The sequence below is a fragment of the Aythya ferina genome (assembly GCF_964211825.1).
Source record: "Aythya ferina genome assembly, chromosome: 4".
Lineage (NCBI taxonomy): Eukaryota > Metazoa > Chordata > Aves > Anseriformes > Anatidae > Aythya > Aythya ferina.
Window position 1 is genome coordinate 18,225,592 of NC_140300.1, and position 13,271 is coordinate 18,238,862.

At 40.2% G+C, this 13,271-nt stretch overlaps 1 protein-coding gene across 1 annotated transcript in view; it reads right to left on the minus strand.

The window, feature by feature from the left end:
- The window catches only part of ADGRA3 (adhesion G protein-coupled receptor A3), a 53,320-nt gene extending 42,697 nt beyond the window's left edge, over positions 1 to 10,623 (minus strand). The window contains exon 1 of the mRNA XM_084518855.1: positions 10,067 to 10,623. Coding sequence (XP_084374981.1) covers positions 10,067 to 10,365 — 299 coding nt within the window. The 5' untranslated portion in view covers positions 10,366 to 10,623. The remainder of the gene's footprint in view (positions 1 to 10,066) is intronic.
- Between the last annotated feature and the right edge of the window lie 2,648 nt (positions 10,624 to 13,271).

Sequence of the window (13,271 nt, forward strand, 5' to 3'; positions counted from 1 at the left end):
GTATAACAACAGCTTAAAAAAAAAAAAAACAGGTTTACAAATAAAATGAAAAGAAAAAACCTGAAGGTCAGATATAAAACATCGAAGTGAAAACACAAGCAAACAAACTACCATCTTCAGTGGCACAGAAATCTTTTTTGTTTTAGTTATAACTGACTTCATTTCATGAAATATTGATTTCACCTGTACTTTTTCCAGAAAAAAAATAGCTACTCAAAGAGGAGCAGAAACCTCTTCAGAAGTAGGTATAACTGACTGAACTAAATTTAAATGAAATAAAAAATTACAATTCTGTAAATAAATAATCAGTTTTCTGACATTGCCTATAAAACAAAAGGCCTGAAGTAGAAGCCTCTGAATATCTGTTCACTAGGTAAATTTCTCTCTGGAGTGTGATGTACAAATTATAGTCCGTCTGATTTAGTCTTTTTTCCTGCAGAGGCTGTTAGTTGCTTAACCATAAAGGTTTAGTACAATAAATGATAGATTTTATAACACTCCATATAACATAAGACATTTCATCACACTTAATGTTGTAAGTGTAATCTTTAAAAAATGCAGCTTAAACTTGCTATTAATATATTTAGTCTATATGTTATTAGAAGTGTTTAGGGATGTAGCATAAGACGACAAAACACAATAAAGCATTCACCTCAAAGTAGATATTTTATATCCACTTTTACAATTCCTGTCCATTAATGTGCAGTGAAATGAGCTATTATGTACCACTTAGACACAGACGATTATTTTGTGATCAATAATAATTTTAATTTATTAGTTTAAGACCATAATTCTTCCTAAGAGGCAAAAATACCTGAACCTGCACATCATTAAGAAAGTGAGTGGGAAAATGAGCATGAGTGCACACTCCACTCAACCCCATCTTGTTCAACTCTTCTTTAAGAAGTGACCTCACACATAAATGATGCTGGTTTCCATAAGCCAGTGTCACTGCTACGCCATACATCTCATAAGTTCCAGTTTAGACTCACTGTTTTTCTGTTGGTTGGGTTGTTTTTTTTCTGGTTTAGATTTGGGGCGTGTTTTTTGTTTTGTTTTTAAAGGATCAACAGTACCTGCTTGGAAGAAATGCATTTTGATTTTCCATTGTCCAACCCTTGCGTAAGAACACAAACTGAGATGTGGATCTATTTTATGCAATTACTTAACAGCAGCCATTAAATGTGATGTAATCAGCCATGTCTTTATGACAGAGAAGAAAATTAAAAAAAAAAAAAGGCTTATTTTTACCTTTATAATGAGGTAATAAAACACTAAGTGAAAAAGGTTTTGTGCTGTAAAACAATTTTGGCTTGTCAGCAATAAAACAACCATTATTATGACAGAAGTCAACTAATCAGGAATTTAGAATACATCTCCAAACTTCACAAATGAATCCCTTTAACGGGGTATTACTAAATTACACATTAACATCCATTAACGCTATTACAAAATAGTCAAAATAGCCTCCAAGAAGTATCAAGACTGGGAGACAGTAACTTGTAGCTGAACACTTAAGTAGCTTCCAGAACAAAATTTAGGAGAGCTCAGCAGTGAGCTAGGAAGCAGAAAATAGATCTGATCATTTCACAGTGATGGCTGTATATTCTTAAGGACTAGGAAAAGTGACCACCAGCAAAAAATGGACTAAAATAACCATCGGTACAACCAAGAAAAATGCTTTCTGCTGAAAGCAGTGAATGTGCAAAAACAACTATATTTATCAAAGTTTATCTTGTAGAAACTATGATTTAACAAGGACATAAAAACTGAATTTTGCACAGTTAGTACTTTGCCTTCTAGCGAATTACTGGTGTCAAAGGTAAAGAAACACTAAGTAATACACTGAGCAGAACTTGAACAGTACTTGCTTAAAAGTAATCCCTGAAATGAAAACATTCTACAAACTATTATACAGAAATAGAATGGTGAATCTTTCTAAAGCCTTTACTAAAGGAGAGAGCATTTTCCAATATATAAAAATGAGGAAATTTAGCAATGAAACATTTCCAAATGTTTTTGTATTCCAAAAATACAAGTTTGTAACAGGTAAAAAGACCTGTTCTATCTCACTATTATGCACGTTAGGCAATATTAACATTGTAAACTAAACTAATGAGGTCACTGAATTACACCTGTATCTATCTTTCCTTTTTTTTTTTTTAAAACCAGAAACATACTAACTTTATACAATGTAATGACAGACCAATTATTTTTTTTTTTTTTCTGCACAATCCCTGTATCATTAATTTACAAAAGGAATGATGCTCATTTTATGCAATGCTATTCAAGACTTTTTCCTGATACTCAGTGTGCTGCCACAGTCTTTATCATCTTTAAGGGCATTATTCTTGATTTCCAATGAAATACAGTGCCCATCACTGGACTACCTCAATTAATTTTCTAATCAAAAATGCTAAATGAAAGAGATATTGGGAAAAGGAAGCAATGAGGGACAAAGCAGAATGCAATAATGAGAAACAATATTGCTGAAAATCACACCACCATGAAGAGAAATGCTTGTGAAATTATAAGCTTAACAACCAAACCTCTCTTTCTAGTACTTCAGTTTTTCAACCTAGGATAAGATGGAAAAAAGGTTCAAGAGAACACAGTGACATCTATTTTTTTTTCCAAACACTCCACATTTCCAGTCCTAAAGCTAACCAAAACTACTGGCAACCTAACCCTTGTGACCACAATGTTCCCAGTTTCCTCCAAATTCTCTCCTCCCCTCCCCGTATCTGTAGCAACTGCATCAGTTTAAGAGATGACTGGCTTTTTCTGTGGCCTCTTGTCTTATTCCTCTCCCTTTTCCTAGCTTTTCCACTCCTTACCCAGCAGCTATACACTTTTTAGGATTCTCCCTTGCAGTTTAGTGCAAGCATACCCTACACTTCCAAGCTCCACAAAAACATGCACGAGAAGAGCTCGCTTCATGGGAAATACTGCAGACACACAAGTCTAGCCAGACCCTTAACCAGCTTAAGCTGTTACAGGCAATATGTTCTGTACGCCCTATCGCAGAAGCAGTAATTATAGCCCATGCCGTCAAGCCCACAGTCATGTATTTATATTTCCAGCGCGCACATATTACCTGATAAGAAAGTGCTTTGTCTAGACATGATTTGTCTAGACACGTTAGCAAGTACTTCCTGTCAACTCCTAACACACGAAGACACATTTCCACAAAAATTTATATCCTAATGCTGCAGAAGTCGGCAGCTTTTGGATAGTTTAGCTCCCCGAACTGACTCCACATGGAGCTGGACACACAGCACAGCAGTGAGGAAGACCCCAGCGCGGCCCGGCCTGTGCCCGAGAGGCAGCTGAATGGGGGTGTCACTGCCTGCTAGCAGCAAGGAGATCCCGCTCTCCTCTCCCTCACACCACACCATCCCCAGGCCAAAAGCAGGGAGAGGAGCAGGAAAGGGACCCCCCAGTCTGCAGCATGGAGCTGGAATGCCGGCTCGCAGAAGCAGGCAGCTTTAACATGACCGTCGGCACAGTTTTGAGAGTTCACGTAAATGCCTGTCAACAGGTGAGGCTGTCACCCTAAAACAAGACTGAGGTATTATTAGATGGGCTAAGATCCTCCAGATATCTTACAGGACAATTTAGAAATCAGAGCACAACTTACAAAACCTGCCTGATGCTAGGTTTCATGGTAAAACCTGTTCTTTAAAAACAAGTGTTAACTCATGAGCTTTCTTTTCTAACAGAGAAAGTCTACATTCATCTCCTCAGATGGAAATACATCATGAGGACAATACCATAAGAGTTTGTGAGATGCTGCTGTATGATCCACATCCTACTGGCAACCTGTTACTAATCCTACCCAGATTTCCTCTGTATCTGCTAAATTTCCCGAAATTCTTGCTCACTTTCACTAACCAGTTGTACCCTCCACTTCAGAATATTAACTTATTCTACTTTCTTTCCCTCCGAAGTCTTTCTGATTTTCCATCTCCATAATGAGCAAATCCATCCCAATGAACTCCCCCTGTCCTGCCACCTCAGGTCCTCCCCAGCTGCCAGCCATAGCTATCTGCCTCTGTTCCTACAGCCCTTCCTTCCCCTTCACTCTGGGGCTGTGTGGGTACCTGCAGAGCAGCACCACACTGAGCACTGGACATCACTGGAGGAGCCACAACAGGGCAATGCATGGAAACAGCAATTAATGGCCACTGCAGCACTCTAGGAGCAGCAAGACATGGTAGCTTTCACTGCTAAACAGCCGCACAGTGAAATCCAAGGGTGAAAATAAACTTCTCTCACTTATTTGCTGTTAAAGATTTCAGATATTTAACAGATGATTTCTCTCTGATTTTACAACTTAGTATTTTTTTTAATTCGTCAATTATTTCACCACAGAAAGCAAAATATAATGAAAACATACTTATCTTCTCTGAAGTTCTTAAATTTAAAATTTAATAATAAATTTTATTAATAATGAGAAGAAATGCTCAACTGGTTTTAATCTCCACGGATTAACTATTAGCACAATGAAAGCACTTAAACCGTATAGATTTAAAATTATAGAGACTATAACAGTCAAGATAAAGACTAAATAAATTGAATCTTACATCTCCATATTTTTTTAAAATTGCAACACTAATGTTTGAAACATGAACAAACTGTAAGCAAGAAGGAACAAGACATGCAGTTGTTCATTCTTCATTCAACAATGCAGTACAACACCTATTTATATTCATTTAACTTTCAAATGTAAAGTTCTACGGTTTTGCAGATTTGCAGAACCAGCAAAACCAGGCATACTACTGATCAATAAAGTCCACAATAAAAGAATACAAAAGTATTAATCCTTAAGATAAAAATACCACTTCTTGAGGTTAAACACTGCACAACACAATGAACATCTAACATTCACTGAAAGGTTATGGAACATATAAAAGATGTTGCTTTCATGGATAACCTCATGGGCAATAAAAGGTTCTGGGCAATTCTGTATAAATACTTTTGCTCCAGAAATCAAAAAATTGAATTTGGTCTCATTACAAAATTTTAAATTTGCTCTGCAGAATTTTGCATAACTTACCTGTCCTTTTTTCTTTTTAAACTCAGCAGTAACCAACGTGTTGCTCTCAAACTCTGAGCCTCAGACGTGTAACAATTGACTACAGTTGTATTTATGATAAAAAGCCATATTTCTAAGTACTTCGTGTATTTGTATTTATTTAAAAGTACAATGACCTCTGTTTGAAAGTCACCTAAAACAATTCAAACACATTTGTATGTAAGAATCTCAAAAAAAATCAGTAGTAATAATAATCATTTTCACATGAAGATTATTACCAATTACAACCCACCATCTATGTTGAAGACATTACTACTACATAATAAACAACAACACACTATGCAAAACTGAGTGGGTGTCCTAGTGTGCACATAATTACATGATGATGCCTTCTGAAGTTCAGTAGTTATTTAGGCAGAACAAAATACTACAAATTAGATGAAAAAGCTGTTCAAATTGTGACCTTTGTTTTTTTGCAATGCTCTTACGAACATATAGGCATACGTGGTCATAAAAGTATATTGTATATATTCAATGTCTAATAATAACAACTGCACAATAATAAATCAGTTTTGAAACATGGTATACAGCAAAATGTTAATTTTATTTTGAACGTGGATTGCTATCTTCTCAACAAAGATGTACACAAAACAACAGCTGAATACTGAAGAGGTCTATTAGAATAAAAGTCTAACAGAAAATGAAGCATCACTACCGATTTTTACAGGTTGGATGCCACTGGTAGGTGGGCATGCACAAGTACTTGCAAATGACTCAACTGTGGATACAACAGTTCTCAAGCACTGTACTGTCTCTGTTCTGCCACATGTTCTTGAGGAAAACATTTTTGCACAGTCCATGTACCCACCAACTGAAGAAAATGTTAAGATACGTTTCCGTGGGAGTTATTAGCCCTTTGTGTCTTCAAAAAAAAAAAAAAATGTTATCAGTTATTAGTACAGAGTATTTAGAAGTCCCTGGCAGATACTTCAATAAAAGAGGGATTAGCTGTCAAGAGAACCATTCAAATTAATAACACAAATTATTAATTCAAAAATAATTCAAAAGAGCCATATTTCCACAGAATACACTTACTATGCCTGTATTTCCTGTTTGTCAATTTTGGGTTATGAACATCTTTTTCTAACACATACTAAAGAAATGCCCAACTAAGTAAAGCAAATGAAATAAAACAGTTTAGCAAAGCATTAGACAATGCCTCAAAAAAAAAGGAGTATAAAAATTCTGAATATAAAGTCACTACATAATACTAATGTATTTATTTTTAAAACTTGGAAGTCCTTTTACTGCAAGTAGGAAAAAATTACTCATGTAACTACACATAATTAATGGAATTACAATGCCATCACGCACCGTGATAGGAATGACTCCTTGTGATATGAGTGACCTTTTGCTTTGAAAATCTGGGAGTATAAGAACTTGTGTTACAAAAATTGAAAGGCTTTGGAAGTACCCAAAAGGCCAAAAAAATACACCTTTCAGATGCTTAATGGATACAGTTCAATATGGTTATATTTAGAAGCTGGGCAAAAAGTGTGGCGTTTTAAGATGTTTCTCAACAGCAATCCAATTAACCGTATCTTTGGACTGTTCTGAACGCAAATCCAGACTAATGTTCTGGCTTGTAAACCTTAATGCTTGTAAGTGCCAACACTGATACTCATGTTCCTATCAGAGTATGTGGGTAAGCAAAGTTGCAGACCAGTAAGATTCCTATTTCAGTAACACTTCTTTACTGAGCACACATGCTTTTCCTCTGTTTATTTATATTCCTATAACATAACCTATATGTAACCAGTAACCAAAATTCTCAACAACAAGGATTATGACTTCACTGTCGTGTCTTCAGTGGGATTACACATTCTCTTTCACAGAACAAGCTATGAGATCATCATTTGAGCTTGCATCAAAGGAAGCACAGCAATAGTTATCTTATCTCATGAGTACATGTGAATATAGCGTGCTCCTTACTTAAACGTGAATCATGGCAGTGACTTCAGTATCTAGAGAAACACAGCAGACAAAAGCACATAGCTACATTCACCCAGTTATATTATCTTCACACCAAAAGCATCTCATCTGGCCGGTTAAACTACAGAGGTCAAAGCCATCTCTGGATTTTAGAGTAGGTACACCACCCTTCATTTGCATCCCAATCATTTTTTATTGTATAAGGCTACAAAATACTCAGCCCCTTCCTTAGGGACTAACTATAACCATAACTAGAGGTCAAATTCCATACTGAATTTGAGTTACTGCTCAATAAAGCACTAGCTAATTCTAATTAGATTCTAAAGGAATCTCAATTTACAGTACAGCTTTAAATCCTAAACACTACTTAGTCTCATGTACACACCTCTCCATACTTTATGGTTCTTCCTTCAGTGGTTGCTTTCCTTCTTCAAACATAAAGCAAAATTACTTTGTCCTTTATTAATTGACATCAAGTTAGGATATTTCTTCCTGAATTGTAACTAAATATTCTAACCAACCGTAACTAGTACAGACCTAAATTACAAGCAATGAAAGCTTTTGTGGCAAACAAACGTCAAGCATTTCATGATTTAAGTGACCTTGCCAAACTTACCAACACCAGTGTTAACCGCCAACTACAAAAGCCTAGCCAACATCCTCAGATGCTACTCATTTATCCTTATTTCCACTATTTTTCTTCTGTCCCTACTTTTTAGTGAGTTTTATCCTCAAAAATGTTTCACTGGAGGAAAAATACAGAAATATACATGCTAAATGCACAGCAGCTCATCTACTGAGTGTCTAATAAGAGTTTGAGCAGTGATGAAGATGGAACCAGGATCTCCAAGAAGAATATAATTACTAAATTTGAGTCCTTCCTAGCTCACTTCCAGAAGCATAATAAATTATAAAACTTTTTATAAAGTCTTTATATTTAAGATTGCTTTCTGCAAATTAAGAGTCAACATAAAAGGAAATTAACTGAATTAAATCGCAGCTGATCTATACAACAGTAACCTATTTTCAGCTACTTATCTCTACAGCAATCCACTAATCCAAAAAGCTATAATAGAACTAGTAGTTATCTTAATAGAAGGATCCCACAAGAATCAAGATTCAAGATAACTTAGGGCAGTTTGACTCTAATCAGACAACCTTTCCCACCAAGTATTGCAGTTCTAAGTATCAGCTTGGAGGAAAAAAAAAAAAAAAAGACAAGAAATTTTGGCAAACAATTACATAACAATTAACCCAGTTGATCCACATGGTAGTGAAATGGCACATGGCAACCCACCTCATAAACTACCAAAATCTTCTAACCAGGTTAACACTGATTCAGGAAAATGATACGGAAAGTCACTCCTCAAAAGTGAACAAACTTGAAAGATCCCAAACCACAACACTTACTGTGTCCAGTCTCTTAGAAAAGTGTATTGGTTTAATAACCTTTGCCTTATATTTAAGTAAAATTTCAAAGTATGTGTTCACATTGATTGTATCAACATAGTTATGATACTTACTAGAGTAAACAATGGAAAAGCATGTTCTTGCTAAGTCTATTAAAAGTTTAAGAGAATTTAAGAGAAAAAATGTTTCAGAAGTTATCATAATCTTCAAAGGCCAGTTAAAAGTGAAAACAACTAATTACTGTATGTAGATATGCTCTAGATACACTCTAGATAATGAAGGAGTATGAAGAATCAAGATGAAAGATGAGCCATTCTTCCAAATTCTTCTGTGACTACAATTATGAACAAAGGTCCATTCACAGCAAGGCTGCTGTGTTTGATACCTGCTTGTCTTTCACTGCAATCACAGCTGTGACTCCAAACTTTTTGAATCAAAAGATCCCCACTGCCAACTTCAGCATATCACCCAGACTAACAAATACTTTTATCTTTTTTTGTGTGAATACTATATGCTCAAGAGTTAATCATCTGCAAAGCACTTACAGCTAACAAAGACTAAAATGAGTTTGTTGATCAAACAGCTGTCACCTTCCACCTTTTGCTTTCTTGTCTACTTCAGAAACTTCACACATCAATATTTCTGGTCAGTTCTCACAGGTCATTTAGAAATATTCTCTGAGCCCTTGCATACTGACAAGCTGAGCACAACTAGTTTGGCCTCAATCATCTCCCTTTTTTGTTTTTCCCCCTTTCTCATAGGTCCACATCCACGGGACTGGCATATACATCTCACTGTAACTTCCCAAAGAAGCCCTTCCTTCGTGTTCAGTGCTGCCAAAGTTCACAAAGACAAGGCAAACTGTTATTCTCATAACAGAAGTATAATAAACTCCAATTATCTCTAGATCTTTCAAACCTGTGATTTCCTGTCAAATAATAAGTATCTTAAGCTAGACCTCATAATAGAGTTTCTTTTCATAACCTTCTTTGCATGCTACTTTGTTGCACCCCCAAAATCGCAGTGGCTCCCTAATAAAATGAACACAGGTTGCACTTTTTGGGCCATCCACTGATAAGATTCAGTGTTGCTGCATATCTTCTTTGCTACATAGACCTGTGAACATCTCAAGGAGAAGAAAAAAACAACTTGCAAATGCTTCGTTTGCATGTGCGTGCTCTTTAGGCGAGCAGCAATACACTTCTTGCTCTGGAGTAAGCTGCACACCCAGTTTGAACTTGTTATTCAAACGGACGAGCCAGGATTAAGTCCAGGTAAAAACAACACGCCTACTGTTACCTGAAAGTAAACTGACGTTTTCCTAAGAGACAAACTAAGTCCCTTTGGCTGCGTGACAATATTTGCTACCGCCAAGCTCCTTGCCTGCCACGCACCGAGCGGCTCACGCCCGGTGGACACAGCTACCTCACGGCACGGCACTCCGAGGCTGGCTTTCCCCTGAGAGAAAGTCCAAAACACAGAAAGAAATACACCAGGGCGCTCTTTAGAAGTTTAAAGGCGACTTCGCGGGATAAAGCGACGCCGGAGTCCCCGGGCAGCCCCAGCACGGATCCCTTTCCCCCTCCCCGGTCCGGTCCTCCCCCCCCCGCCACCGCCCGTACTCACAGCGTGACCGTGCGGTTGGGCAGCGCCTCGGGAGGCAGCACCCGGGCGAGCTGCAGGTTGCTGCACACCACCTTCACCTCCACGGGGCCGCCGCCCGCCGCCACGGCCGCCTTCCCGGCGCTCTTGGGGCGCCCGTCGTACTTACAGCCCGTGGGCAGCGCCGTGCCGCCGCCGCCGCCGCCGCCCCCCAGCGCCGCCGGGAGCAGCAGCAGCAGCAGCGCGGCCAGCAGCCGGGCCGGCCGCCGGTGGCGGTGGGGCCGAGGCGGGCGGCAGGCTGCGCAGCGGCCCGGGGGCAGCATGGCGGGGGCGCTCAGGGCCCCGCTCCTCCCGCAGGAGCCGGGGGGAGAGCAGCGAGCTGGGCGCCGCGGCTCGCCGTGGCCTAGCTCCGCGGGGGCGCTGCCGCCATGTGGCGCCGGGGAGTGTTGGGGGGGGCCGCGGGCGGGCAGGAGCCGCCACCGCTGCCGCACCCGCCCTCGTCTTTGTGTCGGGGCCGGGCGGGCTCCGAGCGGCGGCGGCGGCAGCAGCGCCGCCTTCCGCCGGTGTCGGAACCCCGCGGCCGGAGCCCCCCGCCGGGCCTCGGCCTGACCGCGCAAGCGCCGCCGCCTGGGCGGCCTCCAGCGCGCCTGCGCCTCGCCGGCTGAGGGGGCCGGGGCGGGGAGGTGCTGCTGCCCCGGGGACTGGGGAGAGCCGTGGTGCTTCCCCGGGGAACCCCCGGCCACCCTTCTGCCGCTGTGGGGGCACTGCCTGTCGTCGGGGCCTTCCTCCTGCCAGCGCCCAGTCTGGGGGAGTGCCCCCCTCCCAGCACTCTGGGGCGTGGTGGTGCTCTGTGGGCGCCGTTCCTCTCGTTGGGTTGCATGTGTGCCTCATCTCTCAGTCCCCTGCTCTGAATCATCGGTTGTCCACAAGGGGCTGTTTCCAGTCGTGCCTCATGGAAAAAGGGTCATCCTGTGCATAGGTGCTAAATGGGCTTTGTTGCCATGGCGTCTTGCACTCGTAATTCATCTGTCCTCCTCAGGTCATCCGTGTAAAAACAAGCAACTGTTATTCCCACTTCACGGCCAACAAGCCAGAAGATGGAAAAAGTCATTTCAATATCATTAAACTTACATGTTAAACAAACAAAAACATGTTACCTGTAATATGAGTCTTTTCATTATACTCTTGGGACTGCTTTTCTGGGTGTCGTTGGGTCATTTTTGCAGTTTTCTAAGCAGCCAGGCTGGCCAGACCCAAACACCTTTGTGCCGATGACAGTAGAAGTTCTCAGTATGTTCTTTGCCTCCAGCATGTGTGAGACTAGTAAAATAACTGCCATCTAACTTGCAATCAAATTACAAGAACTGGCAGCACCTACTTTAGAAGTTTAAGGAAGACTTTCCAGAACCCATGGGAAGTTGTTGGTCCCTAACTAAGAACTCACAAAGCCACATCCTTACGGAAGAGCACTGGCAAGTAACACCCTTCAAAATACCTATTGTTACACAGAAATTCGATGCTAAGGATTGGCACTAACAGCTTCCAAAATGAGGCTAAGAAAATCTTTAACATACTGTTTCCTTGAAATGATCTGGAACACCTCAGGTTGCAGCCCAGTGTTAGATGCAACCTAATAAAAGATACAGGTGGACTACTGGAGTTGTGGATTGTGGCAGGTGGACCAAGGTTTCAAGAACAGCATCAAAATTACTTGGGCGTGTTGTGGATACTCTTTATCTACCACCATGCTTTCTCTCCTCTGTTTTATGGACTCTGACAAATCAAAATGGAGCCTGTCTCACTTAATGGAATTGTTGACCAGAGTACAAAGAGACCATTGTTCCTTGAACTTTAATATTAGTCACAGAGTCACTCAGCAGGACCAGCCTGATCTGGATGAGATGCGAAGTCACAATTATACTTGACCCAAATTAGGTCAGGACACGAAATACAAAATGACAATGTCTGTGCTCTTATGATGCTATTGTGGCACCCATAAGAAAATATATATCTGATCAGCATACAGCTCAGCAGTATAAAGTCAATTCTTCAGTTTGGGGCTTTGTTTTAAACAAATTCAAACTGGAAAGTGAATTTCTGTTGGATCAGTGCTTTGTATCATGGAGCCCCATTATTTCTGATCTGGCACCAGCAGTTTTATATCTGGATTTACTGTATCAAAACATGGCCCAAGAATTGGTCTGGAGTTAAGCAGCTCTTCGTGTTTTCTACTTTCTTCCTACCTTCACCTATGTCAGTTCCACAGTGTGGTTCACAGCACAGCTTACATAAAGCTGGCTGAAACACAACATGTGAAGGTCAACATGGAGACAGGGCATAGAGCTGCTTCTTCTGGCAGAATATGTCACTTCAAACCATTGGCACCACCAGAGCTTTTTGGCTTAGCATCATCTCAGTTTCAGTGTTGCTAATCAAGATTGCACTTCAGTGCTACTGAAGGGAACATTCCCATTTTTTTTCTGCAGCTACTTATTCTTCTCCCTTGCCTTGCATTTGTGGTAATGTGTTGTTTAGACCACATTAGTCTCCAGTTGCATCAGGGAGGTGATCAACATTGTCACATAACACAGAGGTGATGACGGAAGTGGTGACGAGGAACTATTTCTTCTGGTGACTGCAGTCACAGACCATTTTAACTCTTGATTTTCCCATAATCCTGAAGAGACAAATTCTCACCACTACTGTTCATATTAATGTCCTGTCCACTTTCATTCCTTGTATTTTATAGATACGCATGTTTCTTGACCTCGGTATTTCTCAACAATCTGCTGTTCTCACCACTTCTCTGAGATCACCCCTACTAATGTCTCTAACTATATTTCCCAGCTGCAAAGCACCTACCATCTTAAGCGATGCCTCTGTTTAAACTGGTATTATTGAAACCTCAGAGTGATTTGTTGATTTTTATTTTGTTGTCTTCTCTTAGTTACTCTGCTTCTGCAATGAATCTAATTCCAAATTATATTGTTCCTCACCTGTTTTCAAAAGGCTTGAAAGCTTTAAGCAAAAGGCTGTTCTTGAAGGCTTGTGCTTTTTACCTTCATCTTTCCTCCATTGTGCAAAAACTGCAACTTCTATTTTCTGCTAAAGATTTGAAAAAGTATTTTTTACGTTGACTCAGAAAAGCTTTTAATCCAAAACATGTGTCTCACAGGAATCACTTAACATATTTCAAGGTTTGTTTTGTTTTTTGTTCTTTTGAAATGTA